The sequence below is a fragment of the Dufourea novaeangliae genome, unplaced genomic scaffold (genome assembly GCF_001272555.1).
Source record: "Dufourea novaeangliae isolate 0120121106 unplaced genomic scaffold, ASM127255v1 scaffold165, whole genome shotgun sequence".
Lineage (NCBI taxonomy): Eukaryota > Metazoa > Arthropoda > Insecta > Hymenoptera > Halictidae > Dufourea > Dufourea novaeangliae.
Genome location: NW_015374045.1, coordinates 9,303 through 37,071, shown reverse-complemented (window position 1 = coordinate 37,071; position 27,769 = coordinate 9,303). Strand labels below are relative to the sequence as shown.

The window sequence follows — 27,769 nt, the reverse complement described above, 5'->3', positions numbered from 1 at the left end:
TATCGCGCTCCCGTATTTCGTCGCGGGGTATGCGGCGTCGCGACGAATACATTTGTTCACCTCGAGATACATGTTCGTGCGCTCGTCGGCCACCTACCCCCCGCGAGGATCGTTTTTAACACCCCACGCCGCCTCCACCGCCGCCGTCCGAGCAACGCGCCGACGACGACGACGAAAACTTTTTATCGCGCGTCTCAACGATCATGCGTATCGATCGATGGATCATGGACACGATTAGCCCGGTATTCCCCGCGATTCTTTCGCCCGTTGGATTTCGTTGATCTGTGAAGAACTTTTGTGACGGCGAGCATGTGTGGACAGTGATTTATTATTATTTGCTCACGTTTCTCGGAAAAACGAGGTGCCTGGTCACGGAATTTGTGGAACGTGCACACGCGGGATTCACGAATGAGCTGTCTCGATTTGTCGCGACCCATGGTCGACTACAAGATGAACGGTAAGTTTCGCAAAACTTTCGTGACGTATGATAGCAGTTTATTGGATATAATTTTGGAGTGTGTCGGTATTTAAATAGGATACGTACATACACACGGCGGAGAGGTATCCGAATTAATACTACAGACGATCGAAGGTGAAGTGTGTCGATAAGACGTGAGACTGTTTATGTCTTGGCTGCAGGAAATAACAGTGATATCGCGAGATTCGTGCTGGTTACGCGACTATTTTTATCGTATTCTGTTTCGATTAGATGACTGTCTAATCGGCCGATTATGGATCGTATCGTTAACGCTTTCGGGGAATCCAAGTTTTCCATTTAAAACAATCATTGCCGGTACTTCTATTATCTCGTGCCGCGAGTTTTCCGGGCTCTGTTTTAATTTTACATTAACGAGAAAACGTATCTTCTGAACCGCAGACTTGGCCGGAAGCCAGTCGGCGGAGATTCGTTTGTTTGCCCAATTCAATTTGCCATCTAAATAGTCTGGATTCCGTGACAAGCTGATAGTCCTATCGTACGTAGTACTTACTTATCATGGTATTCTATCACGGTCGTCCCTTCCAATTAACCTCGATTCGTGGATTTTATGCGACGATCACGAAGGGACATTTTGATTCTCGTACTGTTTTCAACGATAGAAGTTAATGGGGGAACCATTACTATACGCGTATTCCATCAGGATCTTCGTATCGCTCAGGATGTCCTGTGCGGTTAGAGGAACGCGGTCTACACGCGTGTAAAACACGTTACACACGGTACAATCGCTCTTCAGACACCCTGTTGCTCGCTCGCCAATTTGCTTAATTATCTTTTCCGGGATCCGTCGAGAAATATCTGTGGTGGCCCCCCACCCTGCCCCTGATAGTTCTCCGATTTCACGCGGACGAACCACTTGGCTCCGTGCGAGGACAGTTCAATTGGAGCTACGAGACATGCTCTCTCCCCTGTCTTGAAAACGTTTATTGATCATCGATGATAATAAGCTGTTCAGAAGAGTGCAGGTACACATTTGTCCGCGATTACGGCCCAAAGAAAAACAGAGGTACTTAATTACGTACACTGGAGTACCCTTTCCTCGAAACAGCAGGACAAACGCGTGAATAACTCTTTAATCGTTGAAACCTGTTCACCCGAGGGGAATGAGGCTAGGCGAACAAAAAAAAAAAAACACGTAGGAGTCAGGATGGTCTTCCCACGAGCACAATTTTGATTCCTCGAGCGGCGGCACTTTAGCTCTAATCGCGCTTGAAGCCTCTCGAGTCGCTATCATCAGGGATAATATCGCGTGGTATGGTTCAACAAGTACATGTATACACGTAGGTCTGTCAAGGGAGAAAGTGCCTTGAGCACTCTCGTCTGTCCCACAGAAGTCAAAGACCCCTGGAATCGTCGAGAGTTTTCCAAACATTGTTGTTGTTGTATCGTATCGTATCCGACCACTTGCACAAGAGAGGATCCCGGGAGCTTCCTATCCGGGGGAGTCTCTATAAGCCCCCATCCTTGGGATCGCTTTACGATCGTCCGCGGAAACGTACGGCGGTCGACGGAATCTTGTTTACTTTATCGATTCGAACCGGATTTCCGTTTATCGAGGCCGAAGTCGTCGTCGACCCGTGAGATTATCCCTCCCTCCTTCAGCCCCCACCTCTCCACTTCAGGCTCCGAAATCGTATCTTTACGATTATTTTTAAAGGATCCCGGAGATTTCGCTCGATGGCCCGTTGATATCGGTGCAAGACATCATCATTCCCCGCATAGCCAACACGCGCGCGCACGTCCCCGATATCTGTATTATCGTTTGTCTCCGGCGTTTTCGTGTCGATTAGCCCGCTCCGCAGGATCACAGTTTCATTTTACGACTGGTCCGCGCCGGGCATAACTCGGCGGATCCTTAATCCGTCAGGTGTTTGCTTTCTCGATTAGAATGGAATCGAAGCGTACCGTCGCAAAATTGATATTTTTCACATTTTTATTACACGCTTCGTTGTCGTCTTTGGCCGACAGAGATATCTCTATTCCATCGTCGAGTGGCGGAACGTATAGTGTGTCGTACGGGGCGGCGCGTGAATTCGAGGATCGTGTGCTCGTCGTGGAGGATCGTAAAAGATCGACAACGCGAAATGAAGTACACCGTGGCCCTCGACGGGCCACCACGATACATTCCGTTTCGGGTACACCTGCGAGCTTGTCGGCAATTTGCTTAGCCTAGCTAGCGGATTCACGGGGTCCGCTTGTACACCTTGTTTGCAGAGGACTCTGGATCGTCGCAGGTCTCTCCGTGTCACTCTGTGGACGCGCGTATAGTTCGTAGTTTGTTTTTAGATAGCCGATACAACGTCGGGGGATAGATATCTTTCGATTCAACGATAAGTCGGGTATTAGAAGGGCCCGTCGTATCCGGTCCGGAGTTATACAAACAAATCCAGATTCGTAGGACGGTCCTACAAAGTATGTGTATGATGTATGTATGCCACGGTCGAGGGGGAGTTGGAAGTTTCGAACGAAGCATCGCTCGCTGAATATAAATATAACGAAAGTGAGTATACTCATTTCGATTGGACGTTACTGGGCTGGACAACGTCTACGAGAGGTTGGATCGCGAAGCTGTTTGCATCGAAATCCGGCGAGTAGTGGAGGGTGGAAGGGACAATAAAATTCTGGGCTTATCGCGTCAAACATCCTTGGCTCGGGCTGTCGCATCGCACACTCGCCGCGCTGTGACTATGAAAACGACCGACGGTTCCGAGGAGATAGTGTTCTTCGATTGCCACTTGTCCTTGTGTGCCTAGGATTTTCGTCCAGTCCGTGAAGGGAAAACGGCGGGGGTCTTGGCAAACAAACTCGCCGTTTCTCCAGAAAATCCACGATAATTCTCGCCCTCTTCCACTCCGTTGTCTCGAAGATCCGAGAACAGAGTATATATGTATATATACACGACCGCTTCGAGGAGTAATATCCACGGGTGTGCATCGAATCGCGTTTCAACTTCGTTCTCTCACTTCAAATTGCCGTCCACCTGGTTGCGGAGCTGTACGCTTCATTACGACAGGATCGGATATACTATTTCCTTGGGAACGACCAATCGATGGGGTCGCGTTTAAGAAACATTTTCCCTCGGTTTCCATCGAGTCGATGGAGTCTCGGCACGCGGAAATCACCGCGGGTAAATTGAATTTTTCACCTTCCACGTAATCTCCAGCCCCTTCCCGGTTTCCTTGGTACACGAATGCATCTCGTCCCGTGGATGTGGAGTGGCTTGACCTTCGGGACAATCGGCGAGAAAGAAGCGAATCCGTGGTCGGGCAATTCAATATTTAACCCTCATCCTGACGTTGCTTCTTTGATCTGCGGATGAGGAACGACGATCTGTCGCGCGAAAGCTCGTGTTTTTATCTAAACGGACGACGTCCTCTTATGTTCCAGGAAGCAGCGACGAAGGCGAGTCGACGTCCGGCACGCCGGTCGGAGGTGGCAGCGGAATCGGCGAGAACACGGAAATGGATGAAAACGGGTCGATCCGCAGCGGCGGTAGCAACACCGCTGCCAGCAATCCGGTCTACAGAGACCTGAAGGCACTTCACGCGACCAGCGCCCACGACGTGCCGCAGGATTACAATCCGCAATCGAGGCCGGCTTATCAGCGGGGCTACTCACCTGCCATGGACAAACAGCAGAGCTACGAGAAGGAACAGCAGCACAACAGGCCACCGTCGTCCAGGGACGAGGAGAAGGCCTCGTGGGACTACAGCGACAAGAACCTCGATCGAAAGGAGTACTCGAGATCGCGGGATCCGTATAGGAACGAATCGTACCGTGAGTGAACTGGACTTCTTCGACTTACTTGCTGTTCTTTTTTTTTCTCCTTTTTTTTTTTAACCTTCTCTTTTTGTAGAAAATTACCGCTCGAACCACGTCCCACGCGTCGGAAGTTAATTGCGTAAATTAGAATACTGGGTCAACCGCGGGTCTCTTAATGTTACGAATTACGGCGTAAATTATCGCGAGACGTGCGGGCTTAATTGTGTCCGGATTAGAATAGTAGGTTATCGCGGTCGTCACGAGGGCTCGGTTATCCAGAGGATTTAATTTTCGAAATTACGATGTGGCTGTGCGAACCCCTGTGATCATTTCCACTCGGGATCGTAATTCTAATTAAGTTTTATTCTCGATAGGGGGACTGGTGGTAATTTCTGTTTTTCTCTCGTGAATACCTAGATTCGCTGGTAATTCTGGTTTCTTTTGGTTTTTGTTTTTAACAATCACAGAGGACATGGTGGTGAAGCAGGAGCAGAAAGAGCAAACGAGTCACGAGTGGGTGTCACCTGTGCCGGAGGTGGAGGTGGGAGGCACGTCGCCCGGCGGTCCTCAGGTGCGAGCGCGAAAGGACATTCCACGGGGCGCGAGGTTCGGCCCGTTCCTCGGGAAATGGGCGAGCGAGCCTTTCAACCCCCGTTACGCGTGGGAGGTGAGTTGTATTTCTTTCCATCACGCGAGAATCCTTATCGTGTCCCGCCGCGCTGTCGCGAAACGTCACTATCCGGGGATTGCCAAAACGGGCCTGGGACGCAGGTGAACGAAGAAGCATGAGTATTCGATGCATGATCAACCAGGCTCCGCATTCGATACGGTTACGAGAACGATCGATGAAATTGTACGGGGATTGGAACGGTAATCGTTTTGGAAATTACATTCGGAAACGAACCCGCGATTCAGGGTTTCCCGCAAAACCGAGGACTACGCAGGCGATATCATCTCGCACGGGGTTCCTGTGGAACCGTTTGAAAGATGATCGATCTGTTTATGGTTCGGGATCCAGTGGAGGAATACTTTGCCCGAGACCAGTGCCAGTGGGCCTTGCTATCCTCCTGCTATAATCCCCGGTATTATCCGGCAGATGCCGAAGATGGGAAACTGTGCGATAGAGAAAGAACGAAACGAAGAGAGAGAGAGAGAGAGGAAAGAAAAAGGGAAACGGACACAGACGGAATCGTCTCCTGGTTTCGACGGTGGGCACCTGGTCGGTCTGTTCGTCGAAGGTGTCATCCATGTTGACAGATCTGTCAATTGGCTTACCTCGAACTTAAAGTTCTCTCCCTCACACACGCTCTTTCTCTTTCTCTCTTTTTCACGTACCAATTCTAGAAATTCCTTTCGAGACTCACTCGTGGAAACGTCTCTGTTCGGCCGTACGTTCTTAAGTCGACCGTAAAATCGATAAACGGAGTCAAAGTTGACGAAACAGCCCGTGAAATCGTTGGCAAAAGTCCACGGTTTTCGAATCTGTCGGACGAAGGATAGCTCGCGTATATATCCAAAACTTGATCCAGATTCGAACTACGATAAAATCACCGGTAATGCTTTGTAATTTATAAAATTTTCTCTGATTATATCGTTTCGCCGGGGTCGTATTCTCGACGCGAAAAACGCCTGCCCATTATAAAACGAGAGATTATATAGCCCCCGGAGATCGAGAGTCAGGCTCTGGCTGCGTACCGGTAGGTCCACGGGGGTGTGATAGATATGATAGCGGCGGCGTTATGTTACGTTAGCGCATGTCGCACTGACAAAATGTAAATGGCGCCATCCATCTAACTGCCGACAAAAAGGCAGCCGGGGCCAACTGTCGGGCCGGCGATTACAGGATCGATTAAAGCCAAACTACCCCCTTCGTTTCGTCGGGCCGATCTATCAACCCCACACGCGCGTGAACGTGCGAGCGGCCGCGCAGAACCCGGAGAAAACATCGCGACAGAGATCTAACACGTGAGTTCTCACCGTATTTGGGAATGTGAATCGAGTCCAGATATACGTATATAGAGAGAAGCGATCGAGTGTATTCGTTGGAAAATGTATACGTCTCTCGAGGGAGGGGGGAAAAATTATTCGGAGCGTAGGAAAAGTTGCCGAATTCGGTGGAGACGCGATTTACATCACAGTATTGGTAAACGAACCCGAACGGTTGACGGTACAGGCGTGATCCTTTTTCTGAAATTGGAGAAATCTAGGAGGGATCCCTTTCGTTCGATTCGCACGCTATCCCCTAATCCTAATCCTTTTCTCACATTCCCTGGGCGAAAGAGCCGAGGTTTCTCGCGCACCGGATGAACGGAGGGGAAACGATCGCTACCGAATTATTGATAAACCGTTATCAACGGAATCGATGAGATTCATCGCATATATCGAGTATACATAGCGCGTTCTCTATTCAAATCGAAATAACGAAGAAGATACAGTGGAATTAGACATGTTGCATCAATAGGAGATTCGGATAGGAGGGGAGGGGAAAGAAACAGCTCTCAATCCGTACATTTTCCCCAAATTTCGTGGACACTTATTCGCCGCGCGTACACACCTGAACTAGAACGAAGAGGGAAGCTTGTGGATGTCTGCGTGTAACGAAGGGAGGGCGATATTCGAGGTATCGGTGCTACCCCACCTGCCGCGCCGGCCGGGCCTCGTTTTTCGGATCCTCCAAGTAGGGTGAAAAGCAGAAAACGGAAGGCAACCAAAAGGGAGGGGGGCATCCTCTCTTCCTGTTGCGTTTTGCTCGGTGACGCGTGATCCACAGAACTGCCGACTCGCGGCGTGCCTTCGTGGCGACTAAACCAATCTTGGGCTTAGCTCACTCGTCTGTGAGACCCCAGCGCGTCGAGGGTATGCCGCTCCAATTTGCCGAATGATCTCGACAACTCGCCTTAAATGATCAATCTTGCGGCATTTATTACATCCGTTATCTTTCCTATTTCGTTCTTACAATGTCATTCGATGAACGACAAATAATTCAGATTTCCCATTCATTCTGACTCTTGAGATTTCTCCATAATTTTTTTTAATACGTCTATTTCCATACGGGACACTAGGGTCGTCCGATTGCATGAAACCGACCACTCACCTCGGGTTTTGCTCTCTTTTCTACGCGCTACACGCTCATCGGCATATTGGAAGCATCGTCAATTTTTCCGCGTGATCGCTGACGGCCCCTCTCGACGTCCCTCGAGGAGAGCGAATGCCGGCTGGCTTTGCGAGCAGCCACGAGGGAGAGAAAGAATGAAAAAAAGAGCGGAAGATCGGTTGTTTTTCATATTGAAGCGGGCACACGCGCCTCGCTGATCGTGCGGGACCACTTTTTCGACAAATCGGCTGGAAGGCTGAGCCATTAGCGGCGTATGTCGCTGACAAATCATATAAATGGCGACTCCCGGGCAAAGCGTGTCCTCGCGTAAACCGCACGAGCCACCACCCCGATTCTCCATAATTGAGACGAAACGGACCGGCAAAAAGGAAAGAGACCCCGTGCATCACGAAACGTTCGCGCGCTGTCGTTTTATCCCCACCCCACATCACTATTCCTGGGCTTCGAAGCTCTTTGAAAAACGTTACTTAATCGTCGTCGATGAACGTATTACGCACCCTTCTCGGATTTCGTCGAGACGATCTTCATTGAAATAACAATGTCCCCCCACAATAGTCTACTTTTACACGCCTATCGCTCTCCAGCGAAGAGGAGGGCTCTTCCGTAAGGATCCTCGTGAAACGTAGGTGGTGCCACCGGGTGGCAGTTTGTATTGTCGATATTATTAAATTTCTGCGCGATCTGGAAGTACGTATCCGGAGACAATCGACGTGTCCGTCGTACCCTGGCCGCACAATGCGTAACACCGGTGCCCATTATTCGTGGACATTGTCCAGGTGAACTGGTCTTTAGGGCGTTGCTGGAGGTCAAGCCCCGGAAGTGATTCGACAATGAGCCACATTATGCGTTCGCCCTTCTGCTCCCCTTCCTTCTCCACCTTCTCTTCCTCCTCGATTCAAGCCCCGCTTCTTATTAACTCGAACGGGGGTTACGTGAGTCGCAACGACGACGTATATATACGCACCTCCGTTACGTCGTCTTTTTGCGCACATTCCTCTGCTCCTTGTTGTCGTCGTTGTTTCGCGAATCGGTACGCTAGAAAAGGTGTTCCTAGGCGACTCGCGCCTCGATGACCTTCGGTTTCTCAAGGCGTAGGGTTACGCGCGGCCGGTGATTTTCGTCTCTTGAATATTCTGTAACCGGAGAAAGAAGCGGCGAAGGGGTAAAAAAAGGTGACCACCGCGGCGTCGAACGGGGGGAGGTACCGATGGGTGGAGAATCGGCAGGAAACAAGTGACAATCAGTGACGCGGGGAAATATCCGGCATTGTCGTGCCTGTCGTACGGTCAGACGGTGCCGGGATATCAAAGATCCCCTTGGTCATCTATGCGAATCCACCGGTCAAGGGGGTGACTCAGTCTCGTACCACCCAATTTTCGCACCCCTTTCATTAAGAACAGAATATTTCTCTATCGACTCTTACTGCATAATTTCACAACCTCTGACTGCGAAAACTGCACAACGAATTACGGATTTTTCCTTCGCAATTTCTTTCCGACGTTTAACGAATTTTTGAAATACCAATGTAAGCATTTATTACATCGGTCTGTGTCGATCCTCGAGGTATACGGCCCTGAATTTAACTCTAAACGCGCGACGATGGAACTCGTACAGCGACAACGGAACGCGAAGAATCGTCCCGGGGTAGGTACAATGGCACTGGAAAAGAGTTTCGTTCGGTTATGCACCGAGGCATGCATACGTTATCGTTCGCAAGGACGGGAATGCAAGGGTCACTGGTTAACTAGCCCTTTTCTCGAGGATCGGGTTTTTTGATTGACGGGTCTGCCTCGGGCTTCGTTTCGCGGCCCGCACCTTCTCCTATTATGTTAATAAACTTATGACACAGCTTTGTGCATACCGAATCGTTAACGTGGTATATTTTGACATTTAAATTCACCGCGAACGAGTTCCGCGACGCGGTCTCACCCCTTGGTCAAACCCTCCATTTCACCCCGGAGGAATATACACGGGTTTCTCGTGACTTTTGAAAATCAAGAAAAGTTCCGTGGTGGTCCTGTCGAACCGCTTTCACCCTGCGCGCGCGCGAATGCGTTAGGTGATATCGTCGTAGCACGTGTCCCCGCGATCCGATAAATTTCGTTTTGCTCTGTGTACATTTGAGCCCCGAAACGATCGTGTCGCACGGGATTCAATCGTAAGGCTTTAACTGGCCTTTCTTTCTGTCAAACCAGCTGTAAACCCGGCTCTCTCCTCTCGCTTCACCACCCCATATAGGATCGTATCCCTCGGCTTCTCTCGTTTCTCTGTGGGGCGCTCCGGCAACGTAGCAGGGTGATAAATCTCGTCCGCTCGTTACCCCACTATCTGTCGATAATAGACATAACAGACACGTGTTGCCCGGTCGTCAGGCTGACCCGGCTGTCTCGAACAATGGAGACGCGTCGTCGGAATGATCGTCTTCAAAGACATCGCTTCTTGGTCCTTTCGTCCCTCGACCGGCACGAACCTACCGACCCGCTACACAATTTACTACCCTCCTGGACCGAGAGCACGAGACCTGCCGCACGAGGGAAGGCTTCGATCTTTCCTGACACTTTATTAAATTTCCCCCCCCCCCCCATCCAGTATCGGTTAAATAGTTTTTATTCAACGTCGAGTATCATTAAGACGGGGACGGTGTCACGAATTTGAAACGTTTGAATCCTACAGGGGTGGTTAAAACTTTGCGACTCGATAACAAACGCATTGCCTTCTTGGTTTCTCATTGTCACCACACTCTGCTGCTCTTTCCCCCTTGTTACTCTCTCTTTCTCTCTCTCTCTATCTCTTTCTCTCACTCTGTTTCCTACCGTTTGGGTAGTTCCATGGGGTTGATGGCGGTGCAGACGCCGGATAGGGCCTCCGTGTGTGTAGGAAGCCGTTCCTCGTCTTCGCCCGGTGTGAACTTAATTGAACTTGTTCGCCAACTCATAACGAGAAGTCAAGCAAGTGCTCTCCCGGTTATAATTTACGGGAAACAATCGGCGCCTTTGATGTGCCGCCAATTGTCTCGGATCTGCGGGACTGTTACGCTTGGGAGGCTGGAGAGGGGGGTGTACACGCTAGAAGGGGCGCCGAGACCTTGCGGTGATTACCACTACCCCCGCCCGGAGAAATTTCCAAATCTTCCGGGAAATCTGACTCTTCGGCAGTTGAATTCACGCCCTTAATGCGAACGATAACCGGCGTTTGATGCGGTAACGAGGTAGTTCCAGTTTACGAAATGCTATGTCAAGAACCACCGACCGGTTCAACGAAAACGATCATTTCAGTTTGACCGAATTTTCAAAAACTCCCTCACATCCGACGAATCACCGACGCCAAAAGAATTGCTCGAGCTGGGAATATTCGTTGGATTTACGATGGCCAGTTAGTCCAACGTGGCTTTTCTCTCGAAATGATTCCGCCATCGTCGATCGACGAATCTGTCATTAAATACAGTGTCGATGCATTCAAAATGTAAGCTCAATTCCGACGGCGAATCGACAGGCAATCAACAGTGGGAATCAGTCGTTGTTTTTCGTTGGAAAAAAAGAGGAAACAGTTGCAACATACGTACAGGGACGTTTGATCCGGTTCAATGGGAAATTTTCTTCGGATCGAGCCAATCCGTGGCCCCGAGGAGGGCGAGCTTGATCCTCTGGATTAATGGAAACCATTCAGGCGGATTCGTTGAATATCCATCGCGTGATTTCGCGCGTACATCTACTTAGACCCGAGATTGGCAGAATTTGCCAAACCCTCGCAGGTTGACAGATTGTGTGTGTGTGTGTGTGTCTGTATGCATACGAGTGGCGCGCGCGCAGGTTTCGCCACAATGACCGAACTAATCTTGTCCGGTTCAGGGAGGCAGCCCAAGTTCAATATACACAGGAATACACTGCAGCCTGAAGGCGTTCCGTGTGTGCCTTCCGTTAGGCGGCTTGCATTAATCACGACGCCACTGGGCGAGCTTGAGGTACGCGGTTTCCGACGTCGACTTAATTGTCCCCCGTGTTTCTAGAGGGATTCATGGAGTCGGGATGCACTTCCATGGAGAAACGACCGAGCCGAGCAACGAAGATATTTCACGTTAAATAAATAGAATATCCAAAGAACCGCGAATAATCTACCACGATATTCAACGAGGAGTCGAAAGCTGTCCATGTTCGAAGCCATAGCCGATCGTTTCAAACAGCAGCGACCGTTTTCTAAGAAACAAAATCCAGCTGACGGGAAACGAACCGTTCCGTTAATTTTACAGTAGCCCACAGCGATCATTCGTCAAACGAGGAAACATCATTATTGATGGCGTTTGGTGGCGGCGAAAGGAACGGAGACACGATTCAGGGTCTGCGGTGAAAGGCGCTCCGGTCTGTAGCAGAAACGAATCAGCTGATTTTTGGCAAATTTTTCTGGCATGCTGGGCCCACTCTAATGATCGATCATATGTAAGGGGCTGGCAGTGACGCGACTTGGATATAATTTATACCGCCTAGATACGTCGAGGGTAGCTTCCCTTAGAAACGCTAGAAGGGGGAGGGGGGCGAAAGAGGTTCGAGTTGGCGTTCACGTCGGGGGTGGCATCTGTTTCGCGTTAGACACGGGTCGGAGGGCACCGTTTGCCTCGTCATTACTTGCATTACTTTCCTGCTACGAGTCAAGTGGGTCAAGTACGAGAAAATATGTATCTAATCGGGGTGAAATATGAATCCAGGAAAGCACTAGGGGTTTGAAGCAAATCGTTCGAATGTTTCTTATTATCTTCTCGACGAAGACTCGTCGCTAAAGATTTCATTGTTTCATTCACCAAACCTAGAAAGCTGATTTCCTTCGTTAAGATTCAGGCTTCACGCGTGAAACTAAGCACCAATATCCTAACAATTGAAGTGAGCAAAAATGCAATTAACCTTCGTTTCCTGGTTCGAGCTAACTTCGCAAATGATTCCACGAGGAGCTGATATCGGTCCCTGGAAATTTCTCCTGATCGATGGACGCGATCGTACACCATTTCCACAGACCGGCGTGCTTATGGACGTGCGCGGGAGCTCGTCCTGGAAATTAATTAAGGAGCAACTAAGACTGGCAGGAGGCTCCATCGGTGGCTGTGAATCGTCTACGGCTCGTTCCTTCCCTCCCGCCCCCCTCCCAGATCGAGGCTTTAAACTAAGAGGAAATTAAGCAAAGATGTCGCCACGGCTAATGCCGGGTTCGGTCTGGGGGATTGCGTTCGCGCTGTACGACGCACGGAATCGTAAACAGTCCTGTTATTTAGGGGATGATAATTGACCGTTTCGTTCTCCCCTCCTACCACGGGACGCCCAACGAATTTCTGGAAACTCTGGGAAATTCGCCGGGGCGCACGATGCGTTCACGTGGGCCCTACTCTTTCTCCTCGATGAACCTAGGGGAGGGGGATGAAAATGAAATTCGATACGCCATTGTTGCGTCACACGACGATAATGACGTGTATGTTGTCCCCGGGTATGATCTACGTTGTTGATCGCAACGATTAACTCGTCGAAGACCTCGACCTCTTATTGGCGACGTTAATCACCGTTACCATCGTGACCGGAACGTCACCGTGTATGTTTCGATCTTAATCCCGTTGAGAATTCGATCGACGCGACCCGCTCAGTAAAATTATTGAGAACGCTTCGACACCGCGATGCCTCGAAGTTGACGAATCGGGTAAAGTCGGGTGATGGGTTTTTCCAACGCGGGGGTAGAGGAGACACGCTGTGTCGGCTAAAAGCATTTTTGCGTCGGCCATCACGGGGGACTATCATACGCTATCGATCCGTTTTATTCATAACTTTTGTCCCACGTTGAACACGCTCTCTCCCTCTTTCTCCCGTAAGTTCCACCGGGGACAATGAATGCCGCTCATTTAATCCCCCGCCCGTTTAACTCTTCCCTCTTTTGTTTCGCCTCTGGTCTAGATATTTCTGGACGTTAAATAAATTCAATTACACGATTCCCGTTCTAAATATTCTAATTAACTAATTATTCCCGGTTCGTTCGTATAAAATACAACCTCGCCTCCTGCGCTCTGAGTTACAATATCGTTTCGATCGTGGGACGCCTTTGACGTCACACCGACAACGGATCGTCGAAAGATCGGCAGGCGGATCGCAGGTATAGCTTCGGGCGACGATATCTTAATTTGTGAATGGACACGTTCCACGTCACCGTCCCCTTCGCGCCATTACATTGCCCTGATAGAGACGCGTCGTCTTCGACGGCAAAGATCACGATCGAGCCCGTGGTTGATCCCCTCGAAATGTGTCGAAAAACGACGGCGTTACCTCGCCCGATTATGAGGGTCCATTCACGAGAATTCACGAGGATCTGCCGCGCGGCGTTGTCTGCCGTCTCTTTTCTCGTGGGGCTATTTTCGGTAAAACCCAGACCGACGAACGTCGAACGATCTTTCCGTCGGCCACGTTTTTGTTGGAGGTGTGAGGTTACAAAAGGGGGAAAAGAGGAGATCGCGTGTTTTGTGCGACACGGCTGTCCTGCTGGCCCCATGCCGGGCTGAACGAGAAGAGGATTCATCCTGACCGCGTGTCCTGCAGATCAACCCCGATGTATGCGTCCAGCCCGGATAGTTCCTCGATCCTTCCATCCCTTTTTCGCCAGATGACCGGGAAGGTGGACCTTTCTCCTCGCACGAACGAACAAATTGGGGATATCCCAGTTCTGCAAGGATTATTCTCGTGTCGAAGCTAGGAAAATCGCCAAGAACGGGATTCGATAGAAAGAAGAAAAAAAAACGTTTCCTCCGTAATTTCTCCGTTTCTCCGCTGTTTCCTTGGGCTTGCGTCGTTAAAATCACCGCGGCGTTGCCGTTCAATTATCATCGCTGACGTCTAAGCACCCGGCTAAGCGCCGATTTTCCAGAACCAGCCGGAGATGCATGAAAGTTCATAGAGAGAAATCAGTGTGAAAACCGCGGGGATGTAATTAAAATGGTCGCGCAATTTCTGCCAATTTTAGCAATTTCGCGGTGGCGAGCGCGCGCGCGCGCGCGCGCGTTACGCTGTGCCGGCAAAGAGGCTCAAGGAATCATGCAATTATAATTTATTCACGTGTCGCTCGTCGACATCGTTCGCTCCCTCTCTCGTTCTCTCTGCGTTTCTACCTTCGTTCTCTCGTCTGTTTCCGCTTCGCCCGCGGCTGTTTCCCAGTTCTCTTGTACACCCTTTGAATCATTTTCCCGCGCCGGTGTCCGTCGCCATTGTGCCGAGATAAATACGCGGCTTCCAATTAATTCTGCCGCCACTCGATGGAAAATGAAAAGGGAACAGGAATAAGGAGCGCAGAGAAACGAGAGAGTTTCGACTATTTCTTTTTTTTTTTTTTCGTCCGACTTTCAAAGAATCTTCGTCGTTAATGCGCGTTCCGCTTGCAGCGGAAGAACCTTTGGAGATCCCAGAACCCAGAAGCACGCCACACTTCTGTGCGACGATTATGGGGGGAATGAACGTGATCCACGGCTAGACAAATCTGTCCGACGAATTGTTAGCACATGTCCGCGCGCGCCGACAAAGCGTTGGAAGTTCCCGCTGTGAGGTTTCACAGCCAGCCACGAGCCTCCTTTCCAAAAACCGTCAATGACGAAAGCAGAACGGGGACGAAGCTCCGGACGAATCTGAACCAATGATTCATCAACGGTTTCCATTCGTAGAAACTGAATCACACCATTCTGAAATTAAAAAACACATGTATCGAAGGGAAATGGGAGATCGATTTTCACGGGAACGATTGATTTTACAACGGGCAGAAGGGTCGCCGAAAGGTTGAAGATGAAAAGCCCGAGTTTTAACAAGTTTCCATTTTACTTCGCCAAAAGCACCGTTTGCCGCACCAACGAGCTTTCGGGCGCATCATTGTCGAAGGTGTCACTGGCGAGAGATTCTAATCTGTCGCGTTACACGACGAGACGTCCCATTGTGATCCGCTCGTTCGTGCCCATCTTCCGGAAACGGTCCTTAGTGGGCCCCCGCAGCAACTAAACTGGCCATTATGAACGGGGTCCCAGGGAATCCTGGCCATCTCGCCTCTCTCTTTCTTCGTGTTCCTTTTCGCCAAACTGTCCCACTTCTTATTCCCGCATTATAAGGTATTACCAGTTTCCCGGGCTACCTGAGCTTGCCTACGGTTGATCAATGATACTCGACGGAACGGAGTGTGTCGCCCTAGAAATCATTGATGTCGCCGAAATCGGAAGTCGAGGCGCGCTGCTTTCTTGCTCCGAATACACGGCTTTTCTCTGTCGTCGTAGTGGCGAACTTCAACGTTCGAGTAAATCGTTCGAGCCTGATCGAAGTTGAAACCTTTCTCATCGAAGTATAGAACCGTCTCTCGAAACGTAATGGAAAGTGTCGAGGCGTGAGTAAATACTCCGTCTCGGAACAGTTCTTCGTCTTCGGGTGCTCGGTAACCGTGATTACTTACCTGCAAGGTAGACGCTTATCCACCTGCGAGATTCATTGATTTTTATGGGCGCAGCTAGTTGCACTCACTACCGGCAGGTGGTAGGATAAAGCCCACCACCAACGGTCGGAAGCCTGTGCCGAAGCGTTCTTAGATATTGGCTGTGATAAGGGTCCGAGAGAATCGCAGGCAAATCTAGGAACGCTTCTACCTCAAAACAATTGTCAATATTAGTCGAGTACCTAGTCCGATTGTTCGGTGTCCGGACATTGTTGAACCGTCGACGAAATCTTATTACCATCGACACAACGAAAAATCGTTCCGCGCGATGCATTTAACGCTCGAGAAACTTTAAACTACAAGATCTCGATTTCTTATAGATTCCACAGTAGGAACTGAATAAAATGAGATTTAAAAGAAGGACAGTAAATAAATGAGAAAAGATGGAATTCCACGGTACGTTCGTGGTGCGTCAGGCGATTCTGGCAGATGAAACACGAAGAGAGAACGAGCTTCTCGGTGGAAGTGCAAAATGTGTTTACAGCGTGAGACGACGAGAGAGGGTGTCGAGGTGGAGAATTAGTCGGAAGGGCCGACGAAGGGCGGGGTGTCCACGGGCGTGTATCAGGGCGAGACGCTTGGCCGGCCAAGCGTCTCGGAGCGTTGCACGGCCTCGCGCAAGACAATTGAAAAAATCACTTGTCTCGCCCTAAAAGTACGGGGGGTAGACAGCCCACCCCTATTGGATGCTGCGGCGGGAAGTAACAGTGGCCACGTAACGAGAGAGCAAGGGTGATGAGAGGGCGATATATATGTATACGTATCCGTGGGCGGTAGTCCGTTAAACGCAATGTCCCGGATCCAAAACATTGCGGTTCGCCTGCGGAAATTCACATTCGTTCGAAACTATTTGCCGCACGTGCACAAGGGCGTGTTACATCCCCGATGGAAACTTATTGTTCGTTCGCGACCAACGAACTTCTTTTTCACATTTCATCCGTGTAGGTATACTGTCGGGCGTGAAGGATCGTTTTTGAATAAAAATCATTCGTTCCTCGACTTAAAACGTGCGTATTTTGTTTTCAGGTTCGTACCTCCGGGAGCGGAGTAAGGGGTTGGTTGGACGCGTCCCACGAAACGAATAATTGGCTGAAATATGTACGCAGCACCAGCAGTCCGCACGCTGTTAATATGCGCCACGTGCTCATCGGTGGACAGGTAATTAACAATCTGCTCGGTATTTTTAACATCGACAGAACCGTTCTAGCTGTCGTCGATTCTCGTTTAACGATCACCAACTTCCGGTTCTGTCCAATGAAAACAGTTCTCCATGCAGCACGTGTACCCCTCCCGTGTGTAGGTAATTGTTTCACAACTCGGGTATCAACTCGCGTTAACCATACCACCGTCGATCGTTTTACAAATTTGATTCCTAGCGCGACTGACACACTCGATCGACAGTTGCATTTAATAGGAACGAATAATTACAGGGTGTCAGAGGCAGTCCGCTGTTGAAATTACGTGTGCCGGTGAAACTAATACAAAAAAAAATGTGCACCGTTTACACTGCTCCACCGGTTACGTGACTCTGTTAACGAAGCGACGATGGAACGTGGAAACTGCGACCAAGTTCGCGATATACGTCTGACTGGGCGAATGATTAGCTTCGTTTCACTTCTGAATCGCCTGATTAAATTCAATCGAAGCTCTTATTCCACGTATCGAAATTTCGTGTAAATCATCGAATCGATAGACGAGATGATCTCGACGATTACTCGATTTACTCTTTCTATTTCTCGATTCTCCAAAAACAAACCTAGGTCGAACGGTAGAGATCGAGGTCACGGTGTCAATTCGGGGTTCACACCCTGCGTCGTGCGTCCTTTCGTTTCTCTATCTATGCGAACCCCGACACATGGTATTCGCGTTGTCGTGGGCGTGCCCTAAGCTCCGTTGTATACAGGGTGTTTAGTTATTAAGTCACCCCACGGGGTGTCGTTTCGCCGACTTCCTATACGCGGCCCCCGCTCGCAATCGCTGTGGGAATGGGGGATGTGGCTCGCTCTATCAGAGTCCTGCAGAATCGCCAGTTGTAATGACTTTTCGGGGAGACGGAGGGGTGAGAGCCTCCCGACGACACCATAAAGATCCTTTCATTGCTCTTCGAACGTTATGAACTTCGATGTAAACTACGTGTCGCGCGGAAGCGAGACTTTAATGGGCACATGGGGGGTTGAGAAATTATTACGACTTCGATTCGATGATTCGACCTTACTCTCTTACTTCTGCTCCGTAACGTTCACGGATTATCGGCCCAAACATGTTGTTGGTGTATTCGTTTCAAGCGGCACTCGGTAGTTGCAGCGAGATCATTCTCGCGGTGAAAGGTGGCGAGGGATCGGTGGATTGAAGGGTGTAATTGTCCGCAGATGGTGTACGAGGCGGTGCGGGGCATAGCGGCCGGTGAAGAGCTTCTTCTCGGCGTTCGAGAACCTCTTCAGCTACAGGACATGCTCGGCGAGAATACGACCGAGGACAGAAGCGACCGAGAGACCGGTGAGTATCAAACGCTGCGATCTTGTCACGGGGAAGTGGATCCGTGGCCTCTATTCTTCGGGCGCGTTATTGCAGGCCGTTAAACTACTCCTTTGGATCCCCTGCGCAAATATCTATCGATCGACGCCTCGTTCATGCTAACGAATTTAAAAAAGACATTGATAGGTACACTTATTTATTTGTTTGGAATCGCCGTAGGTCGATAGATTCGACAGACCAGGTTGTGAAACGCGTGTTCAACAACTGACGCGAGAACGGAAACCCTCGGCAATCGGCTAGATAATCAGACCAGTTAAACAGTACAACCGATTGGCCGACACGGTGGCAGGCTGGCTTTACGACTTCTCGGGCCGATACACATCGCGCTGACTCGTGCGCACTTGCGCGGGGGATCGCGTACGATTTTCGTAGCCGTGTGGGGAGGGGGCAGGTGTCTTCGAAAAGCGGAGTTCGCGCTGATGCGAGGGAGGACAGTGACGGGAGGAGGGGTTAAATCGTGAATCGTTGATTGCACGAATTGCTGCTCGTCATGCACCCGTGATTCTGGCGTGATTCACCTGGTCGGCCGTTGCGTATTAACCCCAGTTCTGTTGGGTAATAAGGGCTGATTATCTCGAGATAGACGCGTTTTCTACCACCGCGCGTGTGTGTGTGCGTCAGGCCAGTCTCGTGCCATTTTAAATTTCGCTATAAAACATTAGTCTTATTTTCGTCGTATTTTCGTGAATCGCGGCTTGGGGAACGCTTGTTATTTAGAGAATTTTGAAATTTGGAACGGGGAGAAAGTCGGTGAACACCCGCCAATTCGTCTCCAAAGTTTCATTACGTTGCCACGATAGGAACGAATAATATTCGGGAGATTTTGCAGAAGAGGGGTGGCCCCCAGGTCGCCTGACTGCGCGACAATTATCTGGTTGTAACTCCTGGCGCGATGGTCAGAATCCGGATGGTTGCTAGGCGCAAGATTAGACGGGGGTCTATAAGCGACACCCAGATGTCGCGGTAATTAAAACCGGGATTATCGTTGAAGTTCGGCTCGGTGTCTACGGTTAATTCTCCGACGATTTTTCACCGTAATTTCCGTGACTCGTAAATGTCTCCTCGGCAAAGAGGGTGTAGGATTGAAGACAGCGTGGCCGGAGCGACTTGGTTCTTAATTAAATCGCCGCCCCACCTCTATGCCCTCCCCCGTCCTGGGCCAATTAAAATTTCAAAGATTTCGTTTGTTGTAACTTTATCATCGACGGGGGAACGGAGTTTATTCCATACTAGCCTGCAACGGACAGGCAGGCCCCCGGAAGTGTGGTACTCCAACGGTTCCGTCGAATGTTTATTCATAATTACGGAAGTCCGTGCGGGGAATCGGGGATTACCGACGAATTCTTGCCACTCGTACCAATTTCCGTTTCACCATTTAATCGAATATAACAATTCTTCTAATTAAATAATAAGATTCCCTTATTAGAACGCTTGACTCTTTCTCTCCTCTGATCGTGTCTCCCCCCAAAGCAGTTGATAATAAAGAGCACAGAAAAAAGATGGTACAACTGGATTGTCGTTAATCCAACGGGGCCATTTTCACGCGAAATCTCCGGCAAGCTGGTGCGTGTAGCGAGAATAATGATGTCAAACAAACGGTGTACACCCTGTCGCGACTATTGCGAGGGATGTCTCTACCCTGTCTCCCCCGAGAGGATCATTTTTTTACGAGACAGAGACAGAGGGGGGAGACAGAGAAAAGGGACCGAGGGACAGATACGCGAATGGAATCGCTTTAACATGCCTAATGGGGGCGCGTGTGCATACAACCGCATTGAAATGACGTCCAAATCCCATTTTCGACATAAGCTGGTTCAGTTAAAAAAAAAACAAATTCCACGCATTTTAACGTTCTCGGCAAGTAGGTTAACCAGATATTTTTCCATTCCATCGATGTCGTATCATACCGTATCGAGGATATAGAGAAACGGTTGTCACGAATGCAATTCCCTTTTCCATTTACCCCCCTCCTCCGGTACCGAAACGACAAGCTATACGTTTTATGATCCGGGGACAGACGCAATTTTTTTTCGACGATTCGGTAAACCACGTCGCGCGTAGCGCGTGTGCATCGGTGGGGGACGGGGGTGAGGGGCGTAGATGCAACTGGCGACGGCAGTTAACGTGAGTTATGGTTTTGATTTTTCCCGGCGCCTGTTTTTTTTTTTATTTCCAATCTCCTCCTCCCCGTCCACCCTTCACCAGGGTCCCCGTGATGCTCTTCCCGTTCCGTCCACCGAGTAGACGCATCATCTCGCCTCCGATGGCTCTATTTAGGGTCGCGGATAATTTATGGCCTGGTATTGTAGATTAACACGCGCGTAACCTGGCCTCAGGGGCGGCCTTCAGGGGGAGAGAGAGAGAGAGAGAGACAGAGGAAAAAAAATAGAAAAGGGTACCGCCTGGAAAAAAAAGGGGTATCCGCGCGCATAAAAGGGCACGCGACGCTATTTTCCGAGGGGGTGGCACGCGCTCGCGCGCGCGCAGAGGGCGCGGACGAAAATGCGTGACACGTTGCAACCCTATCTGATTCATCGGGGACTAATGATACGTCCTGTTTGACGTTTGACTTTCGTCCGTCGTTTCGAGGCGAATTTTCCGTGAGCCGGTCGTGGGACAGCTGATAACGACTTCGATAAAAGGACCCGAAACACCTTCACCGCAAAATATGTATACAAACTGCGCGCGTAAGCCGTGAATCTGGAGCACGAATTGCGAATACGGATAATCAGGAGTGTATTTATAACGTGGCAGAATGAGTTGGGTAAAATGCGTGCACGACTACTCTATGACCTAATCAGATATTTAATATTATTAAAATTTCCACCTTTTCACTATCAATCAACCGGTGTATCGTGTACGCTCATCTGACGTTCTGTAACACGCAATTAGTTCACCGGTGGTAGTGAATTATTTGTGTCGCAAACTGTGCTAGAAATATTTGTTTTACGCGAGCCGATGAAAATTCCGTGTTCGCCGATGGCCTATGTAAGAATATGTTGTAACAATGTAGCACGGTAGTTTTCTGGGGGGGGGGGGGGGAGGGGATCTACTTGATCCTGGTCCGTCGTGGATGTCACGGAAACATTGATTTCCGTTACTTTTTCCCATACAACCGCCAACTGACGCGTCTGCAGGGGGTGTAGCCGGTAGATCCCACCTGTTGACTTTCCACAATGTAACATTCCGCTGGGTATTTTTTAGTATCGCAAAACTAACGGCTACTGCTCCTAGATGCTACGGATTCTAATTTTGCGCCAAAAAAAACGAAGGATTATTAGATCACAATGGTGCAATTCCGACTTTACGAATAATTCGATCGAATATCTTTCATTCCGTTCCTCGAAATTCGACTTTATACATCTCAGAATTATGTTGACTTCACATGTTTCAATTCTTTACGTAATTTTTTTTACCCACGGTCCTTAAATGTTTATTTATCTTTCGATTTTTTTCTTTTCTTAAAGACTGGTTAGCTGACTCCGTTTAGCGGATCCCGAGGTTAACCGCATCCTTTATTGTTTAAATTCACGGCGTGCCGCTTCAAATTAGTCGTGGATGGAGGAACGATTAACGTTCTATGGGGGGTTTGAGTCGTGGCGTGGGGCGTAGTTGGTGGCGTAGGGGCTGTGCCCGGTTCCCATGAAGGTCCGTTGGGGGCCATCGTCCGACCATATGGTTGGGACAAGTGTAGCGGCAGATTTAAATAACCGTTGGAGGACGAGTAGTGGGGTTTCGATTTTACCATCGGTCTGGTTAATAATTCGATCAATGTACATCGATTGGCCAATTGTTTTCCTCCCCTATCGTCGCAAGTTCGCTCGTATACACCTTTCGATCATTTTACTCGATAGGTTTAACCTTCATTTAGAAACATTAGCACGATCTTTCGTGTGACTTTAATTCTCAGGTATTCATTCAATCGTGCGTTTTGTTGTTTTGAATAAAAATTTAATGTTAAAAAATACCATTGGTCTCGGTTCAGTCGAGAATCTCCGACGGTAAAAAAATTCAGCGCCGTCTCGTTCACGGGCTTCTGATTTTACCTGCCGTTGCTTCTGTTGGTCGGGGGTGAAGAGAGGCCGCAGGGGGCAAACGGAGACTCACCTGCGATTGGCCGAGCTCCGACTCAGCTTTTACCAATGGGAAGCGGTCCCGGGCACCCCCTTCGCGTTTTCACTCGCGGACAACGTGCGACGGGCTAACCGGTGCATCATTGTGTCCATTGTCTTCGTTGACTGCAGCATCGCGACCGATTAACGAGAGGAAAAGGTATTTTCTGGTGCAGTGTCATCGTGTCGAAGCTTCTACTTCATTTGTCTGACATTCGATCGTTTGTCAAACACAGTTACGTTTCGTGTAAACTAAAGAAGCAGACGATAAGTTATTCGCGCTTCGTGACGATTAATTTTTTTTCTAACGATCGACTACATTTTATCCTTGGTTCTGGCCTGAGGCTCATTATTGAAAAGTTCCTTTCAGTGCATTTCCTCGTAGAAGAGTGTAGGTCGAACGAAAAGAAATTATGGGTTCGTGGGAAGCCTCACACATACACAGCGAGTTGAAAGGGTATATGGATAAAACGATAGTGCCGTTTTGATTTAATAATTCAGGAACAATCCTGGCATCCACTTGTCACGCCACTCTCCACTGGCCCCCGCATAGTTCTCGATCACGTAATTCGCCCACACCGCGACGGGTCACGTATCATCGTTCTCGGGGGTGTAATTTATAGAGCCGCGCGGCCCGTCGCAAACTGCAACACGGAATTATGACTTCCACCCTGTGTCTCGCGGTGGTCGCGGTATCAGCGCGGTTTCACGAACCGTTTCTTCTTTGTGCTTGCAGCTTCGCAACACAGCGGAACCATCGACGAGGATAAAGAGGACGAGGAAGAAGGAGAGACCAGGTGCCCAGTCTGCGACAAACCGTTCCAAGACATCGAGCTGTGAGTACCTACCTTGAAATCTCTCGTTTGAAGTTTCCTTTGAGTTATTTTTTGATTCTGAACCGAATGAAACGAAAGATCAATCCTCCTGTTTCGTTACTTTCGATCCCTTTGAAGTTCTATCGACGTGAAACAGTCTTGTTATACATCCATGCCCTTCGTTAACGGAGAAATCTTCGATCGGACGATACAAATGCTCGATTCATGAAGGATTCATGATACGTTATTACACGTTTTTCGAACGGTATCGTTGAAAATCGCCACCTGAATCGGACACGCTGACGTCGAATCAAACTCATTACACGACTCGTTCTCGTAACATATTCCTCCGGGCAGAGTTCGAGTTAGCACAGTGACCCAAAAGTCGGAAGTTCAAACGTTCATAAATAATCGAACCATCGAATCTGGTAATTGCCGGGTCGCTCGATTCCCGTGGATAAATTATTCATTAATCGTCGAAACACAGGAACGAACGACGCGTTATCCACTCGAAATCTGAACGTTAGCGCTGCACTCCGCACAAAAAGAGGGGGGCCTTCGTGCACGCGAACTATTTTCGAGGGGGTAGCTGCGTCGACCCGATAGCTTTTTCAGGGGTCGGGTGCTGTTTGCGTTGCCGCCATTAAACGAAAAGTCAAATGCTTAACCGATGTATACCGCCATATGGAAGTTGGCGTTACTGGGCCGCCGATTCCTTCCCACGATTCGACGTTCACGAAACACGCGGAAGTATCGAAGCACGTGTTGCTTTAATTGCTCGTCGAGATTCCATCTCTTAATTGAAAACAAATATATTCCTTTTGCAACCGCGTTTACCTGTGAAATGCTTCCAGTATGAACTCCAAACGATATCTAAACTTTCATAATACTTGTTGACACATCATCCATAACCAATAGGACGTCTGTTCAACGTGACGTGGGCGCAAAGACTGACTCCCTGCGTCCTCTGTTACCTCGTAGACGCCTCGTCGAAAGAAATTCAACTCGCGATGCAGTCATGGCGTTTTTTTTTTTGACACGATCCAATATCACTGGATCCCCAACAATACTTATCACTGAAATCTTGAAATTCGATACGGATTCTCGGACCATCGGGACAAACCTTCGTTAGACCGCCAATGAAACAAACTCTTTTGTTTCTCGGTTAACCGATAGCACCGTCGGATCTCGGACATTCATTCCGTCTCGTTCCGGCATCTGTTTCCCGGTCCCTTGACAAGCCGCAACACCAGCCGCTTCCGTGTCGCTCGGCTGGTGGCCCGGGCAGAGTCACCTGTTGTGGCGCAATAAAGTACGCGCGAGATCCGCATTCGGTTGCATCGAGCCCGGCCGTCCCCTTATGCATCATCGAAGGCGTCGTCGCGTGCCCGCAGCTCATCTGGCACCGCGCACCGTCACCGTGAGCCTACTATCTCACCGCGAATAGGTTTCACGCGACACACGTGTGTTCGAGGGTGTAAAATCAATGCCGGCGCACACCATGGCACATCCTGTGACCATAACCCGTGGCTTGACCACCTCCGCGGACACACCACCCCTGAGGAACGAAGCCGCACACCCATTCCGTGTGTGTGCGCAACAAAACTGCTTCTCCGTTTGGTTTGTGTGTGTTTATACGTACGATGGCCACCCTCTTCTTCAGGGGAGGGAGGCGTACGACTGTTATTACGCGAGAGGTTGTCCGCTGCCGCGCTACCGAAGTCACTTAGTCATCATCCTCGACTGCACCGAGCGCAGTCTTCGCCGGTGCGCTGCCCCGGATCGATTACATCCGAAGTTTCTTACACGAGGAGCAACGAGATTTCGGTGTGATCCTACCGAGGATTTTTCGCCGGAAAGAAAGTGTTAGGTATTCCTTGGATCTTAGTAATTCCTTAGTGCCATCGTAGGACGATTCCATGGAGAACACGGATAACTCGTTCGGTACCAGACCACGAAAGATTTTAATTCACGTTCCTCGCTTTCGTTTCGTTCGATTATCTTTCTCATAAACGCAACACCATCTCGAGCGTCGATCATATTCTCTTATCTCGTCGTTCTCTTTTCAGGCTAGACAACCATCTGGTAACCTGTCACAGATACCCGGCGGAACAGCACCTTTGCGACAGCTGTCCCCGCGCCTACGCCTGGCGACCGCTTCTGGTACGTCACCGCGCGATCGTGCACGGTGATCTCCGCAACTATCCCTGCGAGAACTGTCCGAAGGTAAGTATCATCTCTGACCCGATCGAGATCCAACCGACACGTTCTCCCTCCAGAGTAACATCTTCAAAGTTTCGCTAACAGTCGGACAATCCTCAGGTCTTCACCGATCCGTCGAACCTGCAGCGTCACATCCGAACGCATCACGTGGGCGCGAGGAGTCACGCGTGCACCGAGTGCGGGAAAACGTTCGCGACCAGTTCCGGCTTGAAACAGCACACCCACATACACAGCAGCGTGAAACCGTTCCAGTGCGAGGTCTGCTTCAAGGCGTACACGCAGTTCTCGAACTTATGCCGGCATAAACGCATGCACGCGGATTGTCGTATGCAGATCAAGTGCGTTAAATGCGGACAGTCTTTCAGCACGGTCACGTCCTTGTCGAAGCACAAGAGATTCTGCGATTCAACGCCGCCGACCGGTCCGCCCGGCGCCATGTCGCAGTTACCAACCTCCGGGCCAAGCCCTTTCCTGGTGTATCCCCGACCACCAGTCGGTCTCCCGGGTGGTTTACCCTTTTATCCGCCCAGTCTGATGGCTCCCTATCCAGGCATCTTTCCGAACGCCCCGAATTTTCTGAATACACCGCTGCTGTTTCCATCCAAGCTCGAGGAAGTCGAGAAACGAAGCGTCAGTCCGAAGAAAGAACGTTTCACCCCACCGAGGGTATTGCCGCAACACAGCAAAGTGTCTCCATCCACCGCGGAGGAAGCCACCTCCTCGTTCAGGCCCTCACCTGCCAGACCACCTGTCCAGCCGACACCGGAGAGCGACGATGATCCCGCGAAGAAACGCGAGATCGGCAGAACCAACGAGAAGAAGATAGATTCCGAGATGGTCTCGTCGACCACGAACGAGGAAACCACGGATCAGCCTCTGGATCTTAGAGTTCAAACGAGAAAGCAGGAAATGAACCCGAGCGTCGCCGAGAGGAAGAGACACAGTCCTTCGCCCGTTCCAGCACCGTTGGACGATGTTCCACCCCCTCTAGACACCTCGAAACACGAAGAGGACACATCCACGCCGATGGAAGTCGAAGCTAAAGATCTGCCCTGCAGTTCGCACATAAGAACCAGTCTATCCGCCGAACGGCCACCTGCCAATACACCACCGCATATGGCTTACCCGAGACCGATCCATCCTATGTTTCTGGAGGCGATGTATCGCGGACCAACCGGTACCTTTCCAGGTTTTCCAGGTGGCCCACCGCCTCCCGGGGGCGCCACACCGGAATCCAGGCTGCTACCAGCGTTACCGCCGTTCGGACCACCCCGGGGACTTCCTTTTTTAGGGACCCTTATGAACGGACTCAGCGGCGCAAGGCCAGGAGGATTCGATCTGCTTGCCAGACCGCCGCTTGGACCATTCCCCGGCGTGAAACCGTTCCAAGAGGCCGTGATCGCGCCGCACCACCATCATCATCATCATCACGCTCATGGCAAGATGAAGGACCGTTACTCCTGCAAATTCTGCGGTAAAGTGTTCCCCAGGTCGGCGAATCTGACCAGACACCTGCGCACGCACACCGGCGAGCAACCGTACAAATGCAAATACTGCGAGAGATCGTTCAGCATCTCTAGCAATCTTCAGAGACACGTCCGGAACATCCATGACAAACAGAGACCGTTCAAGTGTCCCCTCTGCGAGCGATGCTTCGGGCAACAGACCAATCTCGACCGACATTTGAAGAAGCACGAGGCTGACGACGGTAGTGGCGTCGTTTCGGTGGCCGATTCGCCGGGTAGCAGCAACGAGAACGAACGGGAGGACACGTATTTCGACGAGATCCGCTCGTTCATGGGGAAAGTCACATACGGCGGCGAAGCCGGCTATGGACTGCCTCATCATCCCGCCTACCTGCCCAGTCGGTTGCATGAAATACACGAGTCGAAAATGGAGACCGAGTACGACGAGGACGAGGATAGCGAGGAAGGTGTGTCCCCTTTGGACGAAACCGACGGCCTATCGCCCGTAGGAACCAAGGAAACCACACCACCGCCGTCGCAGTACGATCTAAAGTTACGAGAAAAGCAAGAACTGCTGAATAACAACACAGCGGAGCCGGTGATCGAGATCTCTACATAGCCCATAAGTCGTATAGGTTGAACGAGAGAGATCGTCCGCGGGACGTGGCCCTTTTAGCGATACATAGGACTCCACGCGAGTATGTTCGTCTCGATGTAATGTTTTTTTATTAAAACCGTAGGTAGAATTACGTCGATCGTGTTTG

General features: G+C 50.1%; 1 protein-coding gene across 1 annotated transcript; it reads left to right on the top strand.

Annotated features, from left to right (window-relative positions):
• The first annotated feature begins 408 nt into the window (after positions 1-408).
• On the top strand, positions 409-27,624 carry LOC107189623 (PR domain zinc finger protein 16-like). Its single transcript, XM_015578190.1, has 8 exons — positions 409-457; positions 3,884-4,273; positions 4,726-4,925; positions 16,881-17,012; positions 18,224-18,350; positions 23,238-23,337; positions 25,386-25,542; positions 25,624-27,624. The coding sequence occupies exons 1-8, from the start codon at positions 409-411 to the stop codon at positions 27,622-27,624; spliced, it is 3,156 nt and encodes a 1,051-aa protein (XP_015433676.1).
• Positions 27,625-27,769: the final 145 nt, after the last annotated feature.

Bases quoted from the DNA above. Each gene is read 5' to 3' on its own strand.
- LOC107189623 (XM_015578190.1), top strand. From the start codon at position 409: ATGAGCTGTCTCGATTTGTCGCGACCCATGGTCGACTACAAGATGAAC. The intron at 18,351-23,237 runs GTGAGTATCAAA...TTGTGCTTGCAG, and splicing joins CAGAAGCGACCGAGAGACCG to CTTCGCAACACAGCGGAACC. The intron at 23,338-25,385 runs GTGAGTACCTAC...TTCTCTTTTCAG, and splicing joins CCGTTCCAAGACATCGAGCT to GCTAGACAACCATCTGGTAA.